Source organism: Physella acuta, unplaced genomic scaffold (assembly GCF_028476545.2).
Source record: "Physella acuta isolate Inbredline_101_S28 unplaced genomic scaffold, ASM2847654v3 ptg000819l, whole genome shotgun sequence".
Classification (NCBI taxonomy): domain Eukaryota; kingdom Metazoa; phylum Mollusca; class Gastropoda; family Physidae; genus Physella; species Physella acuta.
In genome coordinates this window covers 93,368-118,848 of record NW_026732337.1, presented here as the reverse complement: position 1 = coordinate 118,848, position 25,481 = coordinate 93,368, and the positions used below count along the sequence as shown (strand labels likewise).

Genomic DNA, 25,481 nt, shown 5'->3' with positions numbered 1-25,481 from the left:
TTTAGGCATCCAATTAAGTCAAATGTAATGTCAGATTGCATTGTCTTCATATCTTGACCCAATTGCCAACTTTGAAACGAATCTGTCAGTAAGAAGTGCCTGGAATTTCGCTCGAGAGTTTCGATCTATGACGACTGACGACCGTCAGAGGAAGCAAGTTGAATTAAAGCTTGTAAAAAACAAATAACCTAATTTAGAAAGTTCAGAAATTAAATTTTTTTAGCGACAATGTTATAAAAGCTGCTAATAAATAGCTTAAAAATATTTTTTTTTGTCACCGGGTGACACCATTTAGGGGGGCGACACCAAGGCAAAAAATAGCACAATATATAGAGAAAAATAATAATTTCACTTAATTAAGTGATTAATTCGAGTGTTAAATAGTGCTTTAAGAGATGCAAACGAAATTTTAAAGGTGAGGGGTGCAAATCGAAAGTTTGAGGGGGTGGGGGGAGGGTGCAAATAAAAAATGTGTCCCCGGGAAGGGTTGCTACGCCTCTGGGGGGTGACACCAGCTTCTTATATTTGCTAATACATAAAATCGGTCATTGGATAATTACTGCAGTTAATGCTACATTTTCTTGCGCAAAATACTCGTGCTAATGAGAGTAGATGTTGTGTCGCTGTGTTTTGTGTGTGTTGTGTTCACCTGATCGTTGTTGGAATTGTGATCTTAGTTCTTCTTTCTCTTCTTATTTCTTAATTTAAGTCTTGGAAGAGCTCCAACACAATTAAGTATACGTGTTAACTTGTTATGCGCCATTGAGGCAATTAACTCCGATTTCAGCCTCTTTTTCTTTTTGGATTTGTTTCCATAGCCTTTGTCCAACCAAAAACAAACTACCAGGTTCATCTGCCTGAGGGTTCGAACTCGACACTTTTCGGTTCAGCAATCATGATCTTTACCGACTCGGCCAGTTAGGTACAGGAGAACTTTTCGCAGGGATGGGCCTCACTACTGCCGGTGATGTTAGGGATACTCGTCTATGTGCAGTAGTTAACTAAAGTAAAAAAGGAATGTTACCATGCCAAATCTGACTGTCTATGGGACCAGTGAAGTAGAGTTCAGCTGTGACCTTGGTATATGCAGATTTAGTTTGGTCAGCATTATCCCCATCCGCCTTTACTGTCCCTATCGTGAGTTAGGTACACATCAGAGCATGGTGGACTCAGGGATGTTCTACTGACTTGAAACCCGATTACAACTTATGGGTTAGCAGTCTAGCACTTTACTATGTGCAGTGGTTAACTAAATATCATTCAAGCTTCGTTCTTTTTACAACAATTTTAGCCACAAACTATTACAAAAATCTAATACGTTGTGTTTTTATTGTTTTTATTTGTATTCAATTTCCGTGAAATAAAATATTATTTTCTTAAATCGCAATACGCATTTCTGTCGAACTAGTGTCTTAGAAGACATTTTTTCTCTCTCTTATGGGGCGTAGTAGTGTATTGTGATTTAACGTTAATTGGGAGTTACTCGTCTGTTAGTTATTAATAATTGGGGGTTGGGTTTGATGTAGATTTAAGGCGTTGGTGTCTCGGGATTCAGAAGTCATTGAGACTTTGAGAGTTTGAGTATTTGTGTTTTGCGTATGTTCGGCCCTTGTGTATTGTGTATTTTCGGCGTCTGTGGTTTGTGTATGTTCGGTCCTTGTGTTTTGTAGAAGTTCGGTCCCTGTATTCGGTGTATGTTCAGCCTCTTTGTTCACTGTATGTTCAGCCTCTTTGTTTTGTGTATGTTCAGCCTCTTTGTTTTGTGTATGTTCAGCCTCTTTGTTTTGTGTATGTTCAGCCTCTTTGTTTTGTGTATGTTCAGCCTCTTTGTTTTGTGTATGTTCAGCCTCTTTGCTTTGTGGATGTTCAGCCTCTTTGTTCAGTGTATGTTCAGCCTCTTTGTTTTGTGTATGTTCAGCCTCTTTGCTTTGTGGATGTTCAGCCTCTTTGTTCAGTGTATGTTCAGCCTCTTTGTTTAGTGTATGTTCAGCCTCTTTGTTTTGTGTCTGTTCGGCCACTGTGTTATGTGGACTTTTAGTCTCTGTGTTTTGTGTATTCTCGGCCCCTGTGTTTTGTGGATGTTCAGCCTCTTTGTTTTGTGGATGTTCAGCCTCTTTATTTTGGAAACTTGCAGTGTCTATGTTTAGGTCTTGTTATCATTTTCAACCGGAATCTCTTGTATATGTTCCGAGAATGCGGCTCGCATCATAGGTCTTTTCGAGTCGCTTTGGCTTGGATGTTCAGCCTCTTTGTTTTGTAAACTTGCAGTGTCTATGTTTAGGAGATTACTGGTCTTGTTATAATTTTCAACCGGAATCTCTGGCATATGTTCCAGGAATGCGGCTCGCATCATAGGTCTTTTCGAGTCGCTTTGGCTTGGATGTTTTGGCTTGCTGTGGTGTTTGAATTTTTGCGGCTTCTGGTGTGTAGTAGCTGGGGGTTCCTCGGCATCGGTGGTTGGTCCAGTATAACTGTAGTAGCATAGCTGTTGAAATAAAGGGAAACATTATTAACTCTCGTACTCTCACTTTTTTCTTTTTTAGTGTATATATATGTATATATATATATATATATATATATATATATATATATATATATATATATATATATATATATATATATATATACATATATATGTATATATATATACATATATATATACATATATATATATATATGTATGTATATATATATATATATATATATATATATATATATATATATATATATATATATCATATGTTAAACAAGAGGACGTAAAAAAGTAGATTTGAAATCCATAAAAACTCAGAGACTACTTATTTAGATATATAGCGGTCATATTCGTAGTTCTCCATTAGATACACTTAGCTCCGATTAGGGTGTCGCCTAAGATTTTAAACTTCATTATTGTTCAATATTACTTAAACAAGTAAAAACTACATTTACTTACCTTTAATTTGATACCAATTTTATTTATTAAATTTAATCGGTAGCCTAATAAAAATATTTGTGTAAAAAAGGCGTTTGTTTTTAAATGGCTATGACTGAAACTCAATGATACCGAGGTTTAGTTTTTAAGGAGTGTTGTGACGCGATCAGTAGCGACATTAGGGGGCGCCAAAATGGGTTGGAAAAATAAATTGAAAGGTTGAGGGGGTGCAAATCGAAGAGTTTGTCCCCGGGCGCCGGGAAGGGTCGCTACGCCTCTGTCGCGATGGACCGCTCACAGCCATTAAAGCTGAAATGTGTCGTCTGCTAGATTTCTTCCAATACAAATACACGGCGGTCAAAATAATTGTAATGTTTGATGATATTTCCTCCAACACAATTAAGTATTCCGTGTCAACTTTTTAAGCGCCATGTAGTGCATTGACTTCGACTTCTTCCCGCTTTTCTTTTTGGATGTTTTTTTATTTATTTTGGAGTTTTCTCTCTTGGATAGTTTTGCGTCTAGCCTTATTTACCTGGGGGTTAGACCTCGAGACCAGTGGCGTAGCGAGGTCGGGTGTCACCCGGTGCGGCACTTAATGGTGTCACCCCCCAGAAGCGTAGCGACCCTTCCCGGGGAGAAACTTTCAATTATCGATTTGCACCCCCTCAAACTTTCGATTTGCATCCCCCACCCTCAAACTTTCGATTTGCACCCCCCTCCCCCCCCCCCTCAAACAGTCGATTTGCACCCAAACTTTCGATTTGCACTACTTAAAAGACTATTTAACACTCGAATTAATCACTTAATTAAGTGGAATCATCATTTTTCTCTATATATTTTGCTATTTTTTGCCTTGGTGTCACCCCCCCCCCCCCTAAATGGTGTCACCCGGTGCGCCTCGCACCCCCATCCCCCCTCGCTACGCCACTGCTGAAAACTTCTCTGTTTAATAGTATAAGCCTCAGCATACACGACTACCAGCACTCACACAAGCACAACAGCGTAACTTCCACTCACCCACAGGTGAACACCGTTAAGCGTGTGTCGGGGTACTTCGCCTGTTGCCTTATCCTTCCCGTTATGGCTGACTTGGTAGTGGATGTCGTCGACCTCAGCTTTCATATCCTTCACACGCTGACAGCTTGCCTTCTGCGAGATATGGAAGGTAAATTGATAGATGGTAGAGGTTTCGTAGCCGTGGTGAGACATTGGTTGATGGGATGGGGTGAGTAAGATGGTATCACAATGGATGGGGATATTCTGGAATTAGCGTGATGTTGGGATGGCGGGATGGTGTCGTTGGGGGTGGATCCAAATTGATGGTATCAGTCGTAAAATATTAGTGGTCAGTCGTAAAATATCAGTGGTTAGTCGTAAAATACCAGTCAGTCGTAAAATACCAGTGGTCAGTAGTAAAATATCAGTGGTCAGTCGTAAAATATCAGTGGTCAGTCTTAAAATATCAGTGGTCAGTCGTAAAATATCAGTGGTTAGTCGTAAAATACCAGTCAGTCGTAAAATACCAGTGGTCAGTAGTAAAATATCAGTGGTCAGTCGTAAAATATCAGTGGTCAGTCTTAAAATATCAGTGGTCAGTCGTAAAATATCAGTGGTCAGTCGTAAAATAACATTGGTCAGTCGTAAAATATCAGTGGTCAGTCGTAAAAGACCAGTGGTCAGTCATAAAATATCAGTGGTCAGTCGTAAAATATCAGTGGGTCAGTCGTAAAATATCAGTGGTCAGTCGTAAAATTTCAGTGGTCAGTCGTCAAAATATCAGTGGTCTGGTGTATGTTAGATGGTACTTGTGTGGTGGTTTTTGTGTGGTGCTATAAATAAGTTGATGTATTTGGGTTGGTTTTCGTTACATGGTATCATGGGGAATATTAGTAAGCTGGTGAAAGTTAGATGTTATAAGTGAGATGGTGTTATTGGGGTGGTTTAATATAGATGGTGTCATTAGGATAGTGTTGTGACAGTAAAACTATTCTTTCTACCGTTGACAGGCCGTGAGTTGAATGCTATCAGCGGTTTAATTTTACACATTTAGAAGGAGAATAAACTTACCATTGGGTACATTTACAATAGGGATTGTTTAAAACCAAATTATAACAGAATTAATGTGAAAATATCTAGAAAATCAACAAATTAACCACGTGTAATAATCTTAATTAGAATCAGTATGAACTTATGATTCTATAAAACAAGGTTTTATTTTTTATTTGCTCAAATATAATGCAAGTATCATTTCTTCAAGGTAAGCGGTATACATTTGTTTGCAACACTTTTGCCAAACTCTACTTTTAAAAATTTGATAATTTCTATCAGTAGTGTGAAGCGAATAGTTTAAGCATGTTGTAAATACAACTTGAACTATTCAATGTATAATACATTTTGTAAAAACTATTGGGTAGAAAATATCTTCTGATAAATTGTTCGATATACAACATCTTCTGTTGGATTATCTGATATAAACAGTATGTTTTTGTTTAAGTATTTGATAGACGGAATATCCTCCGTATTTCTATGATGTGCAGTATAGCTTCGGGTTAATTCGTATGTGTTTTAAAATGTCTCACCTTGTATTGGTACATGTAAAATGGAAACTGGGTTGGTAAAGTTATTTCCTCATTGGCATTACCGTCGTTCCTATCATGATTATTGAACAACAGTTACTCTTGGGGAAACATTAATATATATATATATATATATATATATATATATATATATATATATATATATATATATATATATATATATATATATATATATATATACACATATATACATATATATATATATATATATATATATATATATATATATATATATATATATATATACATACATATATATATATACATGTATATATACATGTATATACATATATATATACATGTAAATATATATGTATATATATATATATATATATATATATATATATATATATATATATATATATATATATATATATATATATATATATATATATATATACACACACAAATATTCAGTTGTAAGAAAATATAGCCACTTGACCTGCAGCAGAAAGAAACAGACTTAGATGACGGTTGTTTGTCGAGCTCATCACCCGGCGACCCTGACCTTGACTTTTTGATGCTGAGGCGGATGCTGCCCTCCTGGAAACCTGTGGTGTGAAACAATAGGGCTTGTAAGTAGGTCACAACTTCTCGTTCTTGCCAGCTAGTAGATTCCGAGGCCGTAGACTTACAATCCCTATTATAAAACGTACAGAGTGGAAAACTGCTGTCGTTTTGTTGTGGTTTGAAGCAATGCGATTGTCTTGTACTTGATCTTATCCACGGCGTATGGTGTATCTTAATATAAATGTATACTTCATATACTGGTGACGTATATTATGGATCATGTCATAACATTTTTTTAGTATAGTCAGGGGCATAAGACCGACAATACCAGAGCATGTAATTTATAAGAGGGTATATTTTATCTTATCTAAGGCATGTATTAGATCTTATCAGGCGCATTTTCGGATCTTAGCGATCATTTATTTATTTAAGTTTATCATAATAAAATATAAATGGGGCTAATGTGATATTTATGCGTTTTGGTTTATTTGAGCGTTTATAAAAAATCGCGATAGTCTGGACACGTCACATGAGCCAAGGGGGTCATCCATAAATGACGTCACGCTTTTTTTTACGATTTTTACCTCCCCCCCTCCCCTCCGTCACACGTCGTCACAAAAAGCCAGACCCCCCCCCCTAAAATAACGTCACACCTCAACCTACAACCCCCCCCCTCAAAATTGCAGTTGAATTTTTTTCAAACATCGATATTTTTCCAAAATCTGGTCTAAAGTATTACAATTTATTAAAACAGTTATCTAAAACGCGAAATAACGTCTAAAATTCGTTTTCTAACATTGCTTTTTTTATAATGCAAAAATGTGACGTCGCAACATCGAACACCCCCCCCCCCTCATCACACATCGTCACAAAATTACGGACCCCCCCCCCCCTCCCCCTACGAGTGTGCCGTCATTTATGGATGACCCCCAACGGTCTGCTAAAAGAAAAATGCAAGGCATTGTGCCAGGAGGGAGAAGAACAGAAAGACAAAGACGTCACTGGATGGATGGCTTCAAAGATTGGACTCTTCACCTTGTATCAGGGGTCTCCAAACTTTTCAGTCCGAGGGCCACATTTACCATTAAATTTCAATTCGGGGACCAGTTTCTTCTAGGTATGTCTTTGATTTTTCTGGGCAAAGTTCCTCATCCATCACCAGCAAACGTTTTTTCCGTGGACAAAAAAGATCTCAGCGGGCCGGATGAGAGGACATCGCGGGCCGCCTCCGGCCCGCGGGCCGTAGTTTGGAGACCCCTGCCTTATATCAGAACTACTCACAGCAGGAGAGGACCGAGACAGATTGCGGAAAACTGTATGAGAAAATTATGTGGTGCCCCAACGATCTTAATGAGGGCGAAGGAATGATTGATTGAATGATAGGATGATTGAATGTGAGACAAAAAAAATGTGTAGTGGTAGAGGTTTCTCACAATACATATGTTTTTACTTTCTCGTATACGGAGAACAGAGGATGTATAGTAATCGTGAAAAACATCAAAATCTCGACGTTTCACACCTCCCCGAGTCGGAAAAAACTAGTTTTACAATTTTGTCTGTTCATCTATGTGTGTGTGTATCTGTGTGTGTGTGTGTGTGTGTGTGTATGTACGTATGTGGGTCTGTGTGTTAGTGTGTCAGTGCGTCTGTGTGTCTTTGTGTCATCGTGTCGGTCTTTGTAAGCCTGTGTGTCTTGTTTTATGTATCTATGTACCTATGTGTCCGTGTGCCTGTGTGTCTGTATGTCTGTCGGTCTGTCTTTCTCTGAACACGATAACATAAGTACACCGTTCCAGCGATCTCAAAACATTTCATCATCTATATATATAATTCTCTTCTTGGAGACGCTAGAAAACAAGCTGTAAACGCGCTCCCTACTATCCCCACCCCTACATGATCTTAGTGAGCTGTGGTTCACGCTATGTTTACCTTCGTGGAGTCGGGTTTAGTGACGGCTATTAGGGGCAGATAAATTAGTTTGAAACGATTTTAAACGTTGGGGGGGGGGGGGAGGGGGGGAGGGGGAACAGGGGGGGGGTTATGGTCCTTAACGAGCTACTTATAGTGTTTTAAAGAAATATTTTCAGTGTCAGCGTTGGTACTGTCGAATTCACAAATTATGTATTACTGAAAAGTAGAAAAAACAACAACTAAATAGCGGCGTATGTTATGCCGCGGGTCAGCTCGTAATTTATAACATTAAACTTGTAATTAAGTTACGACGTGGGGTTGGCGTCACGTCTATTTTTAAACCACGACGACAGCCTTACCTTTAGGACACGGGGACTCGGAGATGTGTTTGTTGATGCAGTAATCTCCAGCTGGCCAGTCCCAGAATCCTCTACCGTCGATTTGACAAAAACTGGTTTCAATATCTGAACTTCCTAGGGCTGATTTTTCTGAAAATGTAAACAATAATAAAAATGTCTTTTAAATACCATTAAACAGGTATTCATTTTTAACTGAAGTAATATCCACGGCTAAAATGTTGAAGTATTACTTGGATAAGGACTGCAAAGTTACAGGGGCATTGAAGTTAAGTTTTTTTGTTAAATTTAGGCCAGGTACTTATTAGAGCTGAAAAGACTCATTGAAATCTACAAAATCAATCAGAACCAGAGATTTGAAATCATTAATTGTAATTGCGCGCTCTACCAATCGCTATTTATACCAATAGATCATACATGCTTATAAAGAGAGAGCAGGAAGTAAACGTAAACGTTCTGCCCAAATTCGCTGTTAGAGTCCCTAAACGTTATTGAAATCCCAAGCTAAAGAACCGGAGCTGAGATTAGTATTTCTGATCAACTGTCGATGTTAAGAGTTATAGCCTGTAAGTATCATTAAAACACCATGCCAAAGAACAAAAGCCGAACTTGGCATTTTGTTTTAATCAACGGTCGCTGTTACGAGTTAGGGTCGGTAAGTATTATCAAAACCCCATGCCAAAGAACAGGAGCCGAACTTGGTATTTTTTTTATCAACAGTCACTGCTAAGAGTTAGGGCCCGCGAGAATTATGGAACTTCCATGCGTACTACTAGCCAGATAACAAGAATGTATCTTAGACTTTCAGATCAAATTCGCTCTTAAAAATAAATCTCTTATAACATAATGACTACAAGTCACAACACTTTCTCTTCCAACTCACTGAAATGTTTCGGTATTGTATCCTTCTTGCTTGTGAGGCGATACCTTGGAATGATCATCTTTGATACGGACCACGATTGGTGAAATATTGGTGGACATCCGGTGGATGGCTCCACCAAAGCGAAGTTGCCACTAGGCCAGTGGTGACGATAGAGTGTCTCTGAAAGTTCCAAAAATTTTAAAAGTTAAAAAAATGTGTGATGATCATTTGCTTGATTTTTTTTTATTAAACTTTATCTACATCTGTTCTTATAGCGAGATTACACTATATTACTTCAAATGTGTCTAAATAGATATTAAGTCAAATTTGGTTTGCTTGCTATCTGTATACAACGCTACTTACATAAAAGAAATACCCCACATACACACTAACATATAACCATATAATTCAACCACATCTACTAACCATATAAGAACTAGATTATGGGTTCCCAACCTGGGGGTCGCGACCCCCTTGGGGGTCGCGAAGGGCTTTCTGGGGGGTCGCCAACTGGTATACTAAACTCTAGCAATGAATAAAAAACATAAATATTTAGAAAAATATTTCAAAGTCGGCATTACTAACATCACTGGAAATTGAATAGAGAATAAACAATGTGTACTGTGCAAAGTTGTTCTTAGTCAGGAGTCTATGAAAACTTCCAAACGTCAATTTAAGACGAGTCATTCTTAACACACCAAAAAAGATATGTAGTTATTTCGTCGGCATGAAGCTAGTTGCAAACGTCAGAGACTTGATCGAACAGAACGTTTTCACCAAGAAAACACAGCATTAGTGCAAGTATCATATAAAGTAGTATTAGAAATTAACAAGCAAAAAACCTCTCACGCAAAGGAGAAAATCTCATCAAACCATGTATGCTGAAGATGGTAAAATTAATTCTTGGGGATTGCAGTGCATTAAGGATGCAACAAATATCTCTGTCTAATAATACTATGCAGCGACTTATGTTAAAAGACAAATTTAGAATGAAATCAAGCTTTCACCATTGTTTGATTTTCAAGTTGACGAATCGACATACGTGAGTTCGTGTTCGCAGTTGCTTGTCTTTGTGAAATATATTCGTTCAGATGTTAGCAAATAAAAGTTGATGTTTTGTAAAGATATCATGGAGAAATAAAATACGTTTTTTGAAACTGGAGGATTAAAATGGGAAAACGGCTGTGGGGCTTGTACGTATTATGCGTCATGTTTCAGTACGCTGGCTGTCAATAGGAAATGTCAATCGTGTTTTTGAATTGAAAGATGAAATCAAGATGTTCTTAGAAGTGCAAAGAAACAAGACCTTTTGATATACTTTAACGACATGGTGTGATTGGAGAGAGTATCATACCTAGCAGATATATTCGAACATCAACATAAGCTTAACTTGATAAAGGAACGAATATTATCTCTTTTCATGATAATCTCTTGGCATTTTTATCAAAGCTGCAAAATTGGCGAGGAAAAATAAATATTTGAAATACTGCCATGTTTGAGAAACTCTGCAGTGTGGTGTGATAGATATATTTTTTAAAGGATTCTGTGCATCTTGAATCTCTTGACAACGAACCGCGGCGTTATTTTCCCCGAGCTGAAAGAAGAAGAATCTGCATTGTCACCCATTCTCTGCTTTCCTTGATGTTTCAAGCATTGCCGATGAATAACAAGATGAATTCTTAAATTTGCAAAATTTAATTGTTAATGCTAGTTAATGCTTGTTAATAGCATGTAATTCTGCTCATCGTATTAAAACCGAGAATAATTCATATTGAAAGTCTACTAGAAAATATTAATTTAGTGCTTATTATTTTCTTTACTAATTTCGACTTGTTAATTAATATGGGGGGTCGTGGGTCACTTACGTTTTATAAAAGGGGGTCGCCAGTCGAAAAGGGTTGGGAACCACTGTTACTAGATTATCTAACTTCCTCAGGTGACTAGACTTTAAAAAATATGACTCACAATTGTAATTAGTCTTTTTGCAATAGCAGATATAAAATTAATTTAATAACATCGAGTGCTTCTCACGTTCAATTTTTACATAAACTTATATACCAACGGCTAATGTTTAAAAAAACATAGAATATTTTTAATTTTAAAATGTTTTAGTTCACTTTACAAATGATTGTATAGTGGGTTGTTCCACTATTTGCCTTGATAGAAGATTCTAAAAAGATCTATGGGATCTGTAATAAAAAAGAGCTGTATGATCAGTTCTTTGCTTAGGGACTTGACTTTCCCAAACGTAAGTCAGATATCCATTACATCTGGGTGAACTCAGCAACGTATTACGTACTAAAGCCCGGGATCCGAACTAAAGACTTTTGCGATAGAAATCGCGCGCTCTACTTTGCAACAAGTCTTTAAGGTAGGTCTACAGTATTATCAGGGAGGGACCTCTGGGCAGATGAGGCTCGATAGCTGATGACAGCAACATATCTAGGATAGTAACATATCTAGGACAGCAATATATCTAGGACAGCAACATATCTAAGACAGCAACATATCTAAGACAGCAATATATCTAGGACAGAAACATATCTAGGACAGCAACATATCTAGGACAGCAATATATCTAGGACAGCAATATATCTAGGACAGCAACATATCTAGGACAGCAACATATCTAGGACAGCAACATATCTAAGACAGCAATATATCTAGGACAGAAACATATCTAGACTAGGACAGCAACATATCTAGGACAGAAACATGTCTAGGACAGCAAAATATCTAGGACAGCAACTTATCTAGAATAGGACAGCAACATATCTAAGACAGCAACATATCTAGGACAGCAATATATCTAGAACAGCAACATATCTAGGACAGCAACATATCTAGGACAGCAATATATCTAGGACAGCAACATATCTAGGACAGCAACATATCTAGGACAGCAACATATCTAGGACAGAAACATATCTAGGACAGAAACATATCTAGGACAGCAATATATCTAGGACAGCAATATATCTAGGACAGAAACATATCTAGGACAGCAACTTATCTAGACTAGGACAGCAACATATCTAGACTAGTACAGCAACATATCTAGGACAGCAACTTATCTAGACTAGGACAGCAACATATCTAGACTAGGACAGCAACATATCTAGACTAGGACAGCAACATATCTAGGACAGCAACATATCTAGGACAGAATCGTCCAAATTTTAAAATAATTACGGCCTAGTAGATTGTTCTTGGATAAACAAAAGCTATGGAATCAAACTAAGTACAAACAAGCAAGATGATACTAACCATATTGCGTATGAAATGCTGACACTTATTACTTGTGTTGAATGCACTCGAATATTAAAATACAACGACGAAAAAAATATTTACGCAGCTTCAAACAAGCTTCAGAACTTCTTACCTTTGTCTTTCAGACGAGAGAAGTTTGAATACACTCCAATAATACAATGAAAGAACGAAAAAAAGAAGAGCAACAAGAACTTCTTACCTTTGTCTTTTAGACGAGAAAAGTATTCCATAAGTTTCTGTTTGCGCTCCAATAGCTCTTGCAACCGATCTCTGTTCTCTATCACTTAACAGTAAAAAGTTAATGAATAGCATATAAACTCTACATTACAAATAATCAAACTGATACATGACTTCTACACATCATCAAAATAGTAACAAATAAATACATTTCATCTAAACGCTGCATTAGCCCTTCGAATAATCAAACTGGTACATGGCTTCTACAAAGCATCAGAACAGTTCAAAGTAAGTAAGTATCATATAAACTCTACATTAAAGTAACAAATTATTGAACTGATCCATGCCTTCTACAAATCATGAGAAAGTACAACGTAAATAATATCATATAAGCTCTACTTTACAAATAATCAAAGTGGTACATGCCTTCTATAAATCAACAGAAAGTACAACGTAAATCAATATTATATAAACTCTACATTAACGTAACAAATAATCAAACTGGTACTTGACTTCTACACATCATCAAAATAGTAAAACAAAATTGGGGCCTCCGACGCCGAATTACATTTTTCATTGTTCTTTTTTTCACCTCAACAAAGGCTGATGATCATCCTCAGTTTGATGGGAATTCACACGACAAATTATTTTTTTTAAATCAAAGGCCTAGTAGGCTTAGTACAGCACCGTTAATGGGTGCCCACTGAGACTTTTTACCGGTGGGGGTGGGGTGGGGGGGGGGGGGGGGGCACCGGGCTAGTACATTCTTGATGAAAACTAAACATCTTGCATTACGAAGGGTAAATCCTGACGTAATCTCATATTTTCCCGTTCGTGCCCAAGACACATGGGACAGATGAAGTAGAGTTCATGTGTTACAGTGACCTCAGCATATGAAAGGATAATGTGGTCTTCATTATGTCGAGCAAATGGTGAATATGTACTCTAAAACATCAAAAGGGCGTATGTCATGACCATGTTAAAATGGTAGTTTAAATTTTAAGCTAGAGTAACTACTTTCTACAAATCACCACTTGCAAATGGTCAATTTTTACCAAAATAAGACAGACGGTGAGTGAAAACTACACAATATTAGTCTATTTTTTAAATTTTTTTAAAAATATTTTTTTATTTTTAAACGCCCTAATACTTACCTTGCATTTTCTGTTTTCTGAGCAAACGGATGATTGCTATCAGATCAATGTCTGTAAGATACATAAGAACATCTAATTACATCTGATTACATCTAATTACATCTGATTACATCTCGCCAATTTTTAGTATCTTATACTTTGCAGTAGAAATGGTACCATTTTACCTATGTACTTTCGTAAAACTGCTTAACAATTGCAGGTAATTTCTAGCTTACCCAAGATCAACCGCTAAGAAAATCGTAGTTTAGGTTTTTCATCATCTTTTCCGGTTTTTGCTCAAGACACATAGGACAGATGAAGTAGAGTTCATTTGTTTCAGAGTCCTCTCCATATGAAGGGATAGTGTGGTCAGCCGAATTTGTTTTACATAACGTGAATTAGGTACCCATCAGAGCTGGGTTGACTAAAGACACTCTACTGACTTAAACTCGGATTCGAACTTTCGGGTTAGCATTCTAGCGCTCTACCTCTAGGCCACCGCCGTCCCTAAAATATTCAGCGATAACCTCCGGTTATGGTCACTGCCATAACTAATGCTCTGCCCTTACCAATGTTAGAACCACTGACTAATTAAGTCGTAGATTAAATTTAAAATTCCACTTTAGACCTCCCGTTATGGTCTTTACTAGTAAGTGTTACTGCTAATCACTTTTTAACACTGATCCATTATAGTTGACTTGTAACAGTTACTTCTGACCTTATATGGTAGGAATTGGACTGATAGTTTTGACCCTCTATTGTTATATACCTCCTTCTCTCAGCCTCACTAAACAGTTATTACCGACAGTTATTATTTGGACAGTACTATAAAGTACTATTGCCACTTATAGTCTGTAATAAACTATTACATCTGACCCAGTGGCGTAGCGAGGGGAGGGGGTGGCGGGGTGCGGACCGCACCGGATGACACCATTTAGGGGGTGACACCTAGGCAAAAAATAGCAAAAATATATAGATAAAAATGATAATTCCACTTAATTAAGTGATTAATTCGAGTGTTAAAAGTCTTTTAAGAGCAAATTTGACAAATCCCGACAAGGAAGGAGGGGGGGGGGGGTGCTAATCTAAAGTTTGAGGGGGGTGCAAATCGAAAGCCTGGAAGGGTCGCTACGCCTCTGGGGGGGTGACACCATTAAGTGCCGCACCGGGTGACAACCGACCTCGCTACGCCACTGATCAGACCAACTAAGATCAGTTTTTATTTTTAATTTTTAACCGTTTATTGTTAGTAATAAATTGTTACCACATAGCATCATTACCTATGTATGACTTTCTTCCCTTATAAACGTGCACAAAACTGCGATACCACACCCTGATTGGTAAATATCTACTAGTCTGCGACTGGTGCCTGCAAATGCTGGCACTAATCTTGGATTCAACTCACCCTCTGTGTCAATGATTACCGGGGCAACTGCAAACACGGGAGTGGTTGTCGTCTCAGACTTGTCTGTGTAGAAAATTCCTTTGCAGAAGTAACTACCCGGTGTCTCGTCCACGGCTACAGGCCAGAGGATGGTCAGGTAGCTGTCAGGTAGCTATTGGTAGATATAACACATAGGTGAGTCAGCTAGCTTTTGGTAGGTATAACACATAGGTGAGTCAGGTAGCTTTAGGTAGCTTTTGGTAGATATAACACATAGGTGAGTCCGGTAGCTTTTGGTAGATATAACACATAGGTGAGTCAGGTAGCTTTAGGTAGCTTTTGGTAGATATAACACATAGGTGAGTCCGGTAGCTTTTGGTAGATATAACACATAGGTGAGTCAGGTAGCTTTTGGTAGATATAACACATGGGTAAGTCAGGTAGCTTTTGGTAGATATAACACATAGGTGAGTCAGGTAGCTTTTGGTAGATACATCACTTAGGTGAGTCAGGTAGCTTTTGGTAGATATAACACATAGGTAAGTCAGGTAGCTCTTAGGTAGCTTTTGGTAGATATAACACATAGGTAAGTCAGGTAGCTCTTAGGTAGCTTTTGGTAGATATAACACATAGGTAAGTCAGGTAGCTCTTAGGTAGCTTTTGGTAGATATAACACATAGGTAAGTCAGGTAGCTTTAGGTAGCTTTTGGTAGAAAGGTAATCATACGTGAGACAGGTAGCTTTTTGGTAGATATAACACATAGGTGAGTCAGGTAGCTTTTGGTAGATATAACACATAGGTGAGTCAGGTAGCTTTAGGTAGCTTTTGGTAGATATAACACATAGGTGAGTCAGGTAGCTTTAGGTAGCTTTTGGTAGATATGACACATAGGTGAGTCAGGTAGCTTTAGGTAGCTTTTGGTAGATATAACACATAGGTGAGTCAGGTAGCTTTAGGTAGCTTTTGGTAGATATAACACATAGATGAATCAGGTAGCTTTAGGTAGCTTTTGGTAGATATAACACATAGGTAAGTCAGGTAGCTCTTAGGTAGCTTTTGGTAGATATAACACATAGGTGAGTCAGGTAGCTTTAGGTAGCTTTTGGTAGATATAACACATAGGTGAGTCAGGTAGCTTTAGGTAGCTTTTGGTAGATATAACACATAGGTGAGTCAGGTAGCTTTAGGTAGCTTTTGGTAGATATAACACATAGGTGAGTCAGGTAGCTTTTGGTAGATATAAAACATAGGTGAGTCAGGTAGCTTTAGGTAGCTTTTGGTAGATATAACACATAGGTGAGACATTGAGCTTTAGGTTGCTTAAAAACCCACACACAAGTTGAAAACGTTAATAATGACTGGCTGTCAAATCACTAAAGATCGCTAGGAGCCTGACTGATGACAGATCGGAGACTGTATGATCTATAACACGCGACCCGGCTCGGGGCAACAAGAAAACACATCTGTGGTCAAAGCCCCGCTGTAGACAAAGCTCCTATGGTCAAAGCCCATCTGTGGTCAAAGCCCCGCTGTAGACAAAGCTCCTATGGTGAAAGCCCATCTGTGGTCAAAGCCCCGCTGTAGACAAAGCTTCTATGGTGAAAGCCCATTTGTGGTCAAAGCCCCGCTGTAGACAAAGCTCCTATGGTCAAAGCCCATCTGTGGTCAAAGCCCCGCTGTAGACAAAGCTCCTATGGTGAAAGCCCATCTGTGGTCAAAGCCCCGCTGTAGACAAAGCTTCTATGGTGAAAGCCCATCTGTGGTCAAAGCCCCGCTGTAGACAAAGCTCCTATGGTCAAAGCCCATCTGTGGTCAAAGCCCCGCTGTAGACAAAGCTCCTATGGTCAAAGCCCGTCTGTGGTCAAAGCCCCGCTGTAGACAAAGCTCCTATGGTGAAAGCCCATCTGTGGTCAAAGCCCCGCTGTAGACAAAGCTCCTATGGTCAAAGCCCATCTGTGGTCAAAGCCCCGCTGTAGACAAAGCTCCTATGGTCAAAGCCCATCTGTGGTCAAAGCCCCGCTGTAGACAAAGCTCCTATGGTCAAAGCCCATCTGTGGTCAAAGCACCGCTGTAGACAAAGCTCCTATGGTGAAAGCCCATCTGTGGTCAAAGCCCCGCTGTAGACAAAGCTCCTATGGTGAAAGCCCATCTGTGGTCAAAGCCCCGCTGTAGACAAAGCTCCTATGGTGAAAGCCCATCTGTGGTCAAAGCCCCGCTGTAGACAAAGCTCCTATGGTCAAAGCCCATCTGTGGTCAAAGCCCCACTGTAGACAAAGCTCCTATGGTGAAAGCCCATCGGTGGTCAAAGCCCCGCTGTAGACAAAGTTCCTATGGTGAAAGCCCATCTGTGGTCAAAGCCCTGCTGTAGACAAAGCTCCTATGGTGAAAGCCCATCTGTGGTCAAAGCCCCGCTGTAGACAAAGCTCCTATGGTCAAAGCCCATCTGTGGTCAAAGCCCCGCTGTAGACAAAGCTCCTATGGTCAAAGCCCATCTGTGGTCAAAGCAACGCTGAGGACAAAGCCCCTATGGTGAAACCCCCTATGGTCAAAGCACCTGTGGTCAAAGCACCTTGGACCGGGGTGTGAGTAGATGGGAGGGGTTATAACCCCCTAACCCCCCTTGCCTACGCCACTGTCTATCGAATTCGCAATGTTTACATTGGATATTATAACCAATGTTGTACGTTCTTCTTCAATAATTATACATAATAAGCAGATTTTTATACATATCTATCTAGGCTATTGAAAACTATTTTGTTTATATTACTCAGCTGATTACAATTTCCACACAAGGATATCTGAACTCTGGTATATAAAAACAAATCTTCTTATCCATCCACGTATTGTTAACCCAGTGGCTCTTAACCTGGGTTCTATCGAACCCCAGGGGTTCGGTGAGCCAGTCTCAGGGGTTCAGCGGAGTTCAAAACACACCCGACTCGTACGATTCGCAATCCGATTTCGCTAGTGTTGTCGAAAGAACTATTAAAAAAAGGGTTCATTGAATGCGCATACGAAATTGATGGTGTACAGTACCTCAGCAAGGTTTAAGAACCACTGTGTTAACTTATAAGAACAACCTTTTTGTGTATACGTCCCTTTGTTAACATCTCTTCGCTGTTTTCTATGTCGTTGATCACCGGGACCGAATTTCTTTCAACCCTGGCGATAACAGCGGAAGAAGCTGAAAAATAAGAGCTCACGTTTTACATCACATACAACATTGACTCGTAAAGACAGCATAATTCGACTATCTTTACATAAATAAGCCCGTACTGTCAAAATGGAAATGCTCGAATTGCATATTAACATCTAGATTATTTTTCTTCTAATTTAAATTTAAAAAAAAACAATTTTAAAATTTAGAACACAAATTTCATGACATTGTATATATATATAACAATTGCTTACTTTAAATAATTTTAACAGTATTTATAAAACTCTGAATTTCCATTTCGTCAGTACCGATAAATCTCAATGCAAACAAGTACATTGTGAATACCTGACGCTATGTCCCTTATTGTCAAATAAGGCCGAATTACGGGAGAAATAACAGGCAAAAATGCTATAATCGTCATGAAGTAGTGATATTTTATTGTGGCCATTTACATCCTACTACCACCGTCAGGGATATTATTAGGATAATAGGACTGGATTAGAATTGTTGTAACGAAAGCAAGAATTAGGGCTAATGTGGCATTATCATTTACCAAAATATTTACATTTTTACTTTCTCGTATATACGAAGTATAGAGAAAGTCTTGTAATCGTGAAAATAAAAATGAGATTTTTGCAGATTTCGACGTTTTACACCTCTCTGAGTCGGATAAAACATAGTTTTGCAATCTTGTCTTTATGTCTGTGTGTGTGTGTTTGTTTGTGTGTGTGTGAAAACACGGTAACTTGAGTACCGTTACAGCTAGGTTAATAAAAATTATATATAAGTATTATATCAAAATCGTAGATCCGTATCAACTTTTGAGCAATTTCCGATAACCAGAAGTGGTACTTTTTTCTACTTTGAATTTTTCAAAAGCCTATTACTTGAGTATTATTTCAGATAGATAAATAAAATTTCAGATTTAAGTAAAAGATCTAATTCCCTACCATCTGACAAATTTTGAGAAATTTCTGTTTACCAGAAGTAGTAATTTACGCTATTTCCGATTTCTCAAAAAAAAAAACGCATGTGAATTTATAAAGTACTAATAATATTCTGAACGATTATGCATATTTTATTTGGCGTTCACTTGGTGTACAACTCTCTTTTCTACGAGATTTTATTCTATTTTTAAAAGTTTAAGTATTTAAAATGGATTAAAAATCATGTCTATATCCCAAGTTCCCATCCCCTGTTATTTTTATATAAGAATATTCGAGAAAGTTTAGGGGAGATCACTCCCGGTTTATTTTTTATTGGTGTTCTAGGATGCAACCAAATTATGATCATTATTTTTTTATTATTATTTTTTTTATTATATTTACAAATTTCGTTACCTGTGTTTGGATCAACTTTGTGCATTTCCAATCTCAAAAGCTGAAAATGAAATGTATCCAAGATTAAACAACATTTTTCTTCTTTAAAAAAATCATCAGTAGTATCGCTAAAATTATTGGTTTAGTGGATGTGTAATAATTTTGTTCCATTTCGTCTTCTTAGTAGCATTGTTTAATTAATGCTTAAATTTTACAGATCTACATTTTGAGAATGTATACAGGCTTTTCAAATGTGTATAATGAATAATGCTTCCAAATATTATTTAATGTGATCTTACAAATCCGCTATACACAAACTAGTAACAGAACTTAGGCTAACTGACTTTCAAACCCTTATTAACTTTATAAACTACTTTGAATTTGTTTTTATTGAAAAATAAGTAAGTTTTTTGCGTTTTTTTTCAATTAATAAATAAAATGGGCATATCTATATTTGCACCATTAGTAATCCAGTTCAAGGTAATATGTAGCGATGTAAAACATACAATTTAAAAATTCAAATTTTTTTTATCCTGATTAAATATGCAACTTTACACCTTTAAGAGATACCAAGGGATAACATTTTTAATAACAGAGTTTAAAAATAAAATAACGTGTATATATATATATATATATATATATATATATATATATATATATATATATATAGGCTATACACACACACACAGACACATACATATATATATATATATATATATATATATATATATATATATATATATATATATATATATATATATATATATATATATATATATATGAGCACCTACTTTGTAAACTGGCATTTCCCTGATCAGAATTGGTATGGCGCGACATGTCAGGGTCACATTCTCTGTCACAGAGACGATGACCTTTTTGTCAGACGTCGAGAGATCTAAACCTGAGGAGTAAACAGGAAGCTAAACCTACTCTTACACTAACCAGATTATAAGAAATCTAAACCTGAGGAGTAAACAGGAAGCTAAACCTACTCTCACACTAACCAGATGTTAAGACATCTAAACCTGAGGAGTAAACAGGAACCTAAACCTACTCTCACACTAACCAGATGATAAGAAATCTAAACCTGAGTAGTAATCAGGAAGCTAAACCTACTCTCACACTAACCACATGATTAGAAATCTAATCTTGAAGATTTAACCAGAAGCTAAATCTAAACCCCTTCACTAACCATTTTAGACTTATAGCAATGTCGTACCATAACGTATCTATATATATAATTCTCTTCTGGGAGACGCTAGAAAACAAGCTGTAAACGCGATCCCTACCTCCCCACCCCTACATGGTCTGGTGAGCTGTGGTTCACGCTAAATGTTTATAAGCAGAGCCGGGTTTAGTGACGACTATTAGGGGCAGATAATTTAGTTTGAAACGATTTTAAACGTAGGGGGGGGGGGGTAACTAAGTGGAGTTTACATTAACGGAGGGGGGGGGAGGAGGGGGGATTATCGTCCTTAACGAGCTACTAATAGTGTTTTAACGAAATATTTTCAGTGGCAGCGTTGGTACTATCGGCTCGTATCTAATGTTCTTCTTCAACTACCCCACACTTGGTATTGAATACAAAGTATTGTAGAGAGTTTTGTTTTAGGTCCGTCAGTCACTAACGCAGACGAAGTACAGTGTTTTAAAGCCTAAGCAATATGTACTAAATGTTTTCATTATCGTTATGCCCAATCGCTTTTACATTCCCCAATTGTAGCCAGGTACCCGTTACAGCTGTGTAGACTCTGTGAGTAACTAAGAACTTGAGCAAATGAACTGAACACGAGAGTTTAGGGTAGGCTATTCAGTACTCAATCACTAAAGTACATTTTCTCATATCCACAGAGGTGGATTAGTCCGCAGGCACAATGGAAAAAAAATCTGTGGAACGAGGTGTTGTGATGAGCCTACAACTACTTTTTTAGTTTTAAAAGCATTATGAAAATTTAAGATGATAAGAGGCCGAATTTCTTTACTTCTCGCGAGTTCGGATACAACGGTGTTTCCTAATTTAAGATGTATTATGATACACATTAGTTAACTCTAATCTAGAACGATAACCGCTGAACGTACTTTCATTTTAGTATGCCAGTTTGTACAGATGTACGTATTCTACTCTAGTTTTGCAGTTTATTTGTTTAGCAATTTTTTAAATAATTTCATCAATGAGTTACCTTTGTAAAGGGTTATCTTCTTTTTACTTGTCCCAGATTTTCCGATCGCTTCCCCCTCACCAGTCAAAGCAGATTCGTCGTCGAGCGAGCTGATCATTGTGTTTTCGATCTCTTCGATCTGTGGATTCACCGATTGCTGACTTGTCTCTGTAGTCATTACATTGGACGATGAAGCATCCGACCTACTAACTACAGCCAACACTGAAAAACCGACATGGCATAAGTAGTCCTACAATCATATGATGAATTCATTCGCTAATTGAAACGTTTAAGTTAACAGAAGTTTGATTAGAGAGTTTAAAGTTTTTTTTTAGTAATGTTAACTTTCAACTTACGTAAGTGTATCACAAACGTTAAGCCAAACAGCAGATCCATTGAGTGTGACAGCATCTTTAACTTGCTACAGAAAAGCTAGAATTATATATATATATATATATACATATATATATATATATATATATATATATATATATATATGTCTGTATGTATGTGGGTGTGCATACAGTGCTCTATAGAGAGTACATATATGTGTATGTATGTGTGTCTAGACTTAAGTAGATATATATATATATATATATATATATATATATATATATATATATATATTTATGTGTGTGTGTGTTTCTATGTAATATATATATATATATATATATATACATATATATATATATATATATATATATATATATATATATATATATATATATATATATATATATATATATATATATATATATATATATATATATATATATATATATAAGTTAAACGTGGATGCATTATTTATATATACATTTTACATGCTTATACACATGCAAAAGAAAAGTCATCAATAAATACCTGGAGTGATTACATCGATTGAACAATCACTTACATCTTACAAGAAACTTCTCGCAGTTTCAGAGTTAAAGTTTAGTGACCTTCAACAGTCACGTGATTAAAAAGTGTTGTTTTTTATGTGGGCTCTGTCAGTCATTGATAAGCTGTCAGTTAATTAACCTGATGTGTCGAGGTAATTAATTAACATCCAGACACATTTTTTTTTCTCACGGGTTTTACGCTTCAAATCACAGGCACCTTCGCATATAGATATATAATGATATGTTTTTCTAATCTTTTAAATTCAATTCTACTGTTTACATTTCTAGTTGGTCATTTGGTGCGGAACTTGTTTTATCCGATCAGATTCCTGCAATACACTCTGTCTTCTGTCCTTTGACAACCGCAGTACCACTACCAAGGACTAACCCGTCCCATATTGGTTGTTGTCTTCCCTTTTTTATTGCCTAAATTTTAAAGCTATACAGAATATGTTGAAAACATTGAATGACCAATACTTATGCCACTAAAGTTACAAATGTTTTATGTCTGGTTTCTAAACTTTTAGTGCCGTTCAATGCTCATTATGTTAAAGGTTCTCTAAAGTCCTTATTTAATTGGTATTAATTTCATTAAATATTAATGATATATTATTTACTTTAAAAAGAACATATGTGACAGAATAGGAGCTATACCTACCCGTTATAGCACTCTTACATGTGTATTTGGTCCTTAATCAACATAGGTGAACACCAGCTCACCGGACTTATTTTTTTCACATTTAATATATATGTGTTTTTCTTTTTTCGTTTGCGTTTGTGGTTGCGTTCGCATTTGTGTTTGTGTTTGCATTTGCATTTGCTTTTTCTATTGTGTTTGTGTTTGTGGTTATGTTTGCGTTATGTTTTCTTTTGTGTTTGTGTTTTGTTTTGTGCTATTCCCATATATGTACTCCTAATTAAATATATATGAGGTGTTATATGTGATCGAAGCAAACAGCATTCACGGCTTCAAGTTTATAGTGATGTTTAAAAGCTAATATCATTCTGTAGTGGTGTCTGATGGTCTTTTGCTAGTTAGACACATGAGTTCCTAATCTTTAAATTTAACTCAAAGTTATCTCTCCACTCCTGAGCGCCAGCCATAAGAAACACGCCATTTTATTGTATTTAGATGTATTTAATTTGTTTTAAATGTGTGATTATTTCTCTACTTCGTCTCTTGTTGGCGATCTCTGAACTGCTTAAATTTATTTTGCGATAAGTGTTTAGGCTTACGAAATTATTTTTTTTAATGTGTACACAACCCTGGAAAGACGCCCACCTCAGATTCACACGTGGGGCCATTTAGTTTTAAAGCTAGGACAGACGCCTAGCTAGCCACCCAGGCACCGGGGACTAGCAAGCGATTTCCACCCCCTACCCTTAGCTTTATAAAGTTATTTACAATGGCTAATATGCACCATCCCCCCCCCCCTTATTCGTTCATTAGAGTTTTACTTTTCTGTCACACAATTAATCAGAGTTTCTTCCAGGCATCTCTTCGGGGGAGGGGGGAGGCGAGCCCCCACCTCCAACCGAAGAAAATCTACCGTCTCCCGCCCCCCGAACGAGATGAAATTAATATAGTAAACATACACTTTTACTAGTGTCCGCCCCCCCCCCCCCCCCCCAAAAAAATGTTGACCACCCCTCCCCTCCCCCCCCCCCCCCCCCACAAAAAAGCTGCAATTAATACATATAACAGTTAGTAGGATAAGGTAAGTATTAGTCTATTTTCTTAACCTCGGCTGTGGCGATTCAATACTGCAGATCGAAGCTAGTTTTTTTTTTACTAACCCCTTTTTTCGCCTGTAAAGTCGGCTTCCAGGGGCGACCGCTCCACCCCCCCCCCCGCCTACGTCCCTGAGCTTGGAAAAGATCTATTGCTGTACCACTGGATGGTCAGTTTTATACCCAGCTGTCTTTCCTTTCCCTGACGTGATTAAAATCGATATGGGCTATTTTTATTCCGGTTTGCCATTTTATTACATAAGCAGCATTATTAAAACAAAATTACTTCTTGAACAACCCAATTAGCCCAATTGATCATTTTCTCTCATTTATTTATTTGTCGTCGTTCCAGTCCCTTCTTGATGCATAAGCATAAGGGTGAACTGGCCTAGTGATCTACCGTGAAAAATTTCAGTGTGCCCCTAGGATTGGTGCTGTAATAATCCTATTCGAGTTCACTTGTTTAAAAAGATATTATTTTATTTGTATGTCTCCATTTTACTATTTCAAGTACTTCATACCAATGCGTTAAACTCAAGCTTTGATAGATAAAAACAACACACATAGACAGTTTTAATTTGTGGTTGTGGGCCCCTTTAAAATCTCCCGAAACTCTGACACTGTCAGCCTACCCCTGCTTGTATCTCTACCACACGGGCGTCGTTTATTTTCTTCGTGAGTCATACTACTTTCACACTAAATTATTAAGGTGATAATCTAGCACCAAAATGAACTTATCCACCATCAATGTTATCTTTCTCTACGAAGTTTTCAGATTAACTTCATTGAGGATTAACAATTTAATCCACCATTTGAATGTTATCTTCATTTAAGAAGTTATGAGATTAACTCCCTAGATTAACATTCTAATCCACAGTTTGACTTCCGTGATGATTAATTAAAAGTCTGATCCACCCTTATTTCTAAGCTGTGAGAATAATCTACCAAATCCTAACAAGATGGGATTGAAGCTGAAAAGCTAATTTCAAATTCCGTACAACATTAATAATTACCACACCCAAATCTGGTAATGTTGTTCAACATTTAAACTACTGTCTCCTTTTGTAAAGTACAGAAAAACAACAACAGTAATCTAGTTTAAATAACAAAACAATTAAA

General features: G+C 37.2%; 1 protein-coding gene across 1 annotated transcript; it reads right to left on the bottom strand.

Annotated features, from left to right (window-relative positions):
* Window positions 1-1,366: 1,366 nt before the first annotated feature.
* Window positions 1,367-22,181, bottom strand: LOC131951633 (uncharacterized). The gene is made up of 15 exons (XM_059313975.1): window positions 22,107-22,181; window positions 21,772-21,972; window positions 20,383-20,492; window positions 19,613-19,652; window positions 18,196-18,299; window positions 15,136-15,286; window positions 13,752-13,802; window positions 12,620-12,703; window positions 9,172-9,330; window positions 8,292-8,420; window positions 5,954-6,062; window positions 5,494-5,563; window positions 3,932-4,063; window positions 2,282-2,485; window positions 1,367-2,147 (listed from the first exon to the last, which is right to left on the bottom strand). Exons 1-15 carry the CDS (start codon window positions 22,159-22,161, stop codon window positions 1,491-1,493), a joined length of 2,256 nt encoding a protein of 751 aa, XP_059169958.1. The 5' UTR covers window positions 22,162-22,181; the 3' UTR covers window positions 1,367-1,490.
* Window positions 22,182-25,481: the final 3,300 nt, after the last annotated feature.